Source organism: Lathyrus oleraceus, chromosome 7 (genome assembly GCF_024323335.1).
Source record: "Lathyrus oleraceus cultivar Zhongwan6 chromosome 7, CAAS_Psat_ZW6_1.0, whole genome shotgun sequence".
In the NCBI taxonomy this organism is placed as follows: domain Eukaryota; kingdom Viridiplantae; phylum Streptophyta; class Magnoliopsida; order Fabales; family Fabaceae; genus Lathyrus; species Lathyrus oleraceus.
Genome location: NC_066585.1, coordinates 178,311,413 through 178,316,759, shown reverse-complemented (window position 1 = coordinate 178,316,759; position 5,347 = coordinate 178,311,413). Strand labels below are relative to the sequence as shown.

Genomic DNA, 5,347 nt, shown 5'->3' with positions numbered 1-5,347 from the left:
GGCAACTTTGTCATCCCTGGAGGGGTCTGCAACAATTGGGTCGCTGTTGATGTTCCAACAGTTATCCATAAGTCAAAGTAATGTTCATTGTGTTTAAAAACCCTTCTCCCATGCCAAAAGGAGGAGTGATGACATTGTTGGCTCATAAATACAATGATATTTTCATTCAATAAATTCATGTTAAATGTTTATTTTTCCGATTATTTTCATTTTTTGCTTTTTGCATGAAATTGGTGATCACATAAAACCTTAAAAAATAGAATAAAATCAATCTTTCCATATGCATAATTATTTGCCTTGTTCGAGTGCTAAAATCTCTTTTATATCCAAAATCATTATGCAGGTTTATCAAACCCATTGAACATAATGATTCAACATCATCTCCCAACTTTGAGTTCCCTGTATTTGAGGCGAAAGAAGATGATGTTGAAGAGATTCCTAATGAGATTACTCGTCTACTTGAGCACGAGGAGAAGATCATTCAGCCGCATCTCGAGAATCTGGAAACAGTCAACTTGGGGTCTGAAGATTGTGTTCGCGAAGTGAAGATTGGGGCACTCCTGGAAGAATCTGTTAAGAAGGGGTTGATTGAGTTGCTACGAGAATAGGGACAGTGTCAAAAGAATTATTGATTTCAATAGTTTGTTTTTACAATTCGCAAAATTGTTGTTATTCTTTTGGTTTAAAAAATTAGCGTTGTATGATCCTTAGAAGTGGTAAGATAGCCAACAATTCACAACCTATAACCAACAGAAAAAACGTAAAAAAGATGGTTAATACAACCAGTCAAGGGGAACAATTCCCTCCCCAGGGAACAAGCACAACCTGAGCAAATTCGATTGATGTATCCACTGAGATCCCTAATGCACAGGCCATACCAACGTCTGGATCCATGGCCTTGCATAATTCGACAGCAATGCCTATTATGTCAGGCGCGGTAGATACTCCTGCAGTTTCAACCCCTAGGCCACCAGGATTCGAGAACTTTAGGCCTGTTAGAGATTACCCATACGGAATGCCATCTACCGCCATGGCAGGACTTCAAAACAATTCTTCCATATATACTCAACCACATAATACGGTTATTTCGCCAATCTAAAATTCTAGATCTGGCATGAACCATGTAGGTCGAAATAACCAATCACAAGGAGTCCCCACCCTATTACCTACCCTTACAACGAATAATCAGGCAACCTTTAGGCAACAAATGGGTGCCAGTAACCATGATATGGTAGGAGTTCTGGCCAGAGAAATGAATACCATTTTTTCTCCCTTAATACAGAATGTGAATAGGACTAACACTGACAATGCCCAAACATACCAACAACTATCAATGCAGATGGGACGCATAGCAGACTTCCTAGGTTCCCCACAATCTGTTGTTCGACGCAGGCCAAACCAGGTTATAATCCAGGGAGAAGAACCAACGATAGATCAGGTTCGACCACAAAGGCAAGCCCCTGACGAAAGAGTCATGGGGGCAAGATTGGAACAACAGCCAATTCGATGGGAAATCCCTAAAGAACAACCTAGGAGAGTGATAATGGTTAATAGAGACCAGGATGCAGACGAAGTAATTCATAGGGTCGAGCGGGAAAACATGATGGAAAATGACTTGACCAGTATGATAGAGAGAATCATGGCCCAGATGGTCTGAATACAGGACTTCGACGGCCAAACTATTCCTCTCCTTTATCAGAATATGTCCTGCAGATAGAATTACCAAGGGGTTGTAAAATCCCTAAGTTCACCAAATTCTCAGGGGACACTAGTGAATCCACTATAGAGCACATAGCCAGATACATGACTGAAGCAGGGGATTTGGCGAACAGTGAGAACTTAAGGATGAAATATTTCCCTAGTTCTTTAACGAAGAACGCCTTCACGTGGTTTACAACTTTGCCACCAAAATCCATAGATGCTTGGCCCGAATTAGAAAGATTGCTTCATGAACAATCCTACATGGGCCAAACTAAGATAAGTCTTAAGGAATTAGCCAACATAAAAAGGAAATTCGCCGAACCTATAGATGATTATCTGAATAGGTTTCGTTTGTTGAAATCTAGATGCTTTACAATAGTGCCTGAACACGAGTTGGTCGAAATGGCCGTTGGAGGTTTAGACTATTCCATCAGGAAAAAGTTAGATAACCATCATCTAAGAGACATGGCCCAATTAGCAGATAGGGTTCAACAGGTTGAACGCTTAAAATCTGAAAAGGCCAGAGCGAATAAGAATTATAAGAAAGAGAGGGTTGCTTATGTCGAATTCGAAGACGGAGAGTCTGAAATCACTGAAGACCCTTATGGTCTTGAGGAATTCGAAGTAGATTTGGCAGAATTAAAAGAAGAACCACCTTATGCCTGCAAATTACTTACACCTTCGAATGGCAGAAACCCTGTCGAAACCGAAAAGAATGATAGATTTCCCAAAAAGACTTACACATTTGATGTTACCAAACGTGACGAGATCTTCGATTTATTAGTAAAAGATGGCCAAATGATAGTGCCTCCTAATACCAAAATTCCTCCGTTAGAACAACGAAAGAAAAGAGGCTTCTATAAATATCATAATTTTTTAGGCCATAAAACTTCACAATGCTTTCTTTTCAGGGATCTTATTCAGAATGCAATCAGAGATGGTCGCCTCAAGTTCGCTGACAAAGGGAAAAACTAGATGAAAGTTGATACTGATCCCCTCAACATTGCTGAGACAAACTATGTTGAACCGGTCGAAATCAACATGATCGACGTAGGGGAAGTGGAGGCTGTAAAAGCAACAGGAACTGGAGGTTTTACGCTGGACGAAAAGCAGGCTACTGATGGCCTAAGTAACGATGTTTCCTTTGGAATCTCTGTCAAAGGTAAACAGGTTGCTAACGTCGAACCAAGGGCAACTGAAGGTCTCAAGGGGAAAGCAACCGAGGCTACTGAGGGCCTAAGAAAGAAGTTCGAAGCAATTTCAATCACTGATGGCGCCAGCCTAGGCGTCAACATGGTAGATCTGAAGCAACACCCCCCCCCCCCCAGAAATGGAGGAAGTGGAGGAATGTTTGAAGATGGAACAAGAAGGGATGAAGTTTGGCTATCCCAAAGCCAACTTAAGCCTACGTGAATATCTCTGGAGATATCACAAAAAGAATGATGACATGTTGTTGTGCCCTAGATACAGCATCAGGATATCTCGAAGGGTGGCTGAGGATTACGAGAGATGGCAACAAACAAAGACCGAGAGAAACTGGAGGAAGGAAAGCCAATTACAAAAGGTGTATCCCACACCAGGAGAAAGCCTTCTGGGTTTCATTGTGTGTTGCTACAAATATGAAACGGAATGTTTTTTGTGTCCCAGGTGTGGGACAGTGTAAAACAGAGAATTAGCCGAAGCATTCGAAAGAAACCCATATAACCAAGGTTGGGACGGACATGGAGGTAACCCAAACATGCATAGCTTCGACAAGAGGGGAGCGCCTAGGAGGCCAGATAGCCCTCACCCAAGGGCGAAAAGAGTTATGTTTAAACTGCCAGCAGAAGTCCCTGAGGACAAATGGACTCAGGCAGGACCAAAGAAAGGAAAGTGGAGAAGTTTCGAAGACGGAGGAAGAACCTCTTGGGCATACAGAAAACAATTTCAGGCGTCCAAGAGAGAGGCTATCAGGCTAGAAAATTACAAAGGAAAAAACCCTATGTCAAGATCCTAGTGGAGAAGGCATCAGAGGATGAGGAAAGCAGAAAGAGAGATGAATCTAAAAGAGACTGGAGAATCCAACAGCGTCAAGGTTCCCCCAAATATCATGGATTCGACAAAACCACCTGTAGGAAGGAAGTTATTTCCAGATGAAAACATAAGTCAGAAGGTTCAGAAGAAACAAGTAAGAGAAGAGGAAATGCTCACAGACGACTTCGAGTCCGACGGAGTGTCTTCTGTGAATATGAATTGCAACGTAGTCTCAGTCCTGTCGTATGAGTATAACCAGGAAACAGAGGTTGAAGATAATGAGAAAGCGGACGCTGCGAAGATGGCGAAGCATCAACCAGTGTGTTACTATGTTCTGAACAGTGGTGTTGTCGAAGAGCAGAACGCTATTTTTGAAAGGCCTCACCAGGGGATGCAGAGTCACCTCAAGCCCCTATACATTAGGGCCAAAGTTGGACAGGTGGGAGTGAATAAAGTCTTGGTGGACGGAGGAGCGGCGGTCAAATTGATGCCCCAATTCATGTTGAAAAAGATAGGTATGTTCGACACTGATGTCAAACCTCACAACATGGTATTGAAAAATTATGAAGGTAAGATAGGAAAGACGTTGGGCGTCATATAAGTGGACCTGACTGTTGGGTCAATCACAAGACCAACGATGTTTATGGTAATACCTGCAAAAGAAAATTACAATTTACTACTAGGGAGAGAATGGATACATGGAATAGGGGCGGTCCCTTCGACCATGCATCAGAGAATATCTATCTGGAGAGAAGATGGTGTGGTAGAGAATGTCGAAGCTGACCAAAGTTACTTCATGGCAGAAGTAAACCATGTGGACAAAAGAAACTTTGACAGGAACTTGGCGTGCATAGGACCATGTTACCCAGCGGAAGAAGGCTACGCCCCAAATAAAAATGCCTTGTACTTCTTGACTCTCCACCCAAATGGATTTCAGTGGTACAGAGAGATTATGGGAGACCCAGAAGAAGGGGAACCATCTGAAATACGGCCAACAGGCTGGGATGAAGACCCATACTATGACTGAGTCTTCTTTCCTCGAAAAGATCTCGGCCTACATGGCTGAGAACAAAAGACAAGCGGCTCTCAAAGCCGAGATAACAAACATGGCTAACAAAGCCACATATGGTGAAATCTATAATACAGGACCGGGGGAGTTCTCTAAACCAAAACCCCCTGACGAACAAGTACCTGTGGAACCAACAGAATAGAGGTTAGACGCCATCTACGATGAAGAGCCTCTGGGATTTGAAAAAGATCCAGTAACGTCAAGTGCAAAGATGTTAGCGCAAGATCCTCTCGAAGAGATTGATCTCGGAAATGGAAGTGCAAAAAGAATTACCTACATCAGCGCTAAACTGGACCCCAAGTTGAAAGTGAGAGTTATTGAATTGCTAAGGAAAAACAAAGATTGCTTCGCTTGGGATTACGACGAGATGCCTAGTTTGAAGAGGGACTTGGTCGAATTAAAGCTGCCTATCAAGGATGGCAAGAAGCCCATCAAGCAGACTCCAAGAAGATTCGCCCCAAAAATCCTCTCAAAGATCAAAAAAGAGGTCGAAAGACTTCTCCGTTGCAATTTCATCAGGACCACAAGGTATGTCGATTGGATTGCAAATATAGTCCCTGTTAT

The 5,347-nt window shown here is 42.6% G+C and overlaps 1 protein-coding gene across 1 annotated transcript; it reads left to right on the top strand.

The window, feature by feature from the left end:
* The first annotated feature begins 916 nt into the window (after positions 1-916).
* Positions 917-2,676, top strand: LOC127102746 (uncharacterized). Its single transcript, XM_051040084.1, has 3 exons — positions 917-1,081; positions 1,283-1,573; positions 1,714-2,676. The coding sequence occupies exons 1-3, from the start codon at positions 917-919 to the stop codon at positions 2,674-2,676; spliced, it is 1,419 nt and encodes a 472-aa protein (XP_050896041.1).
* The last annotated feature ends 2,671 nt before the right edge of the window (positions 2,677-5,347 follow it).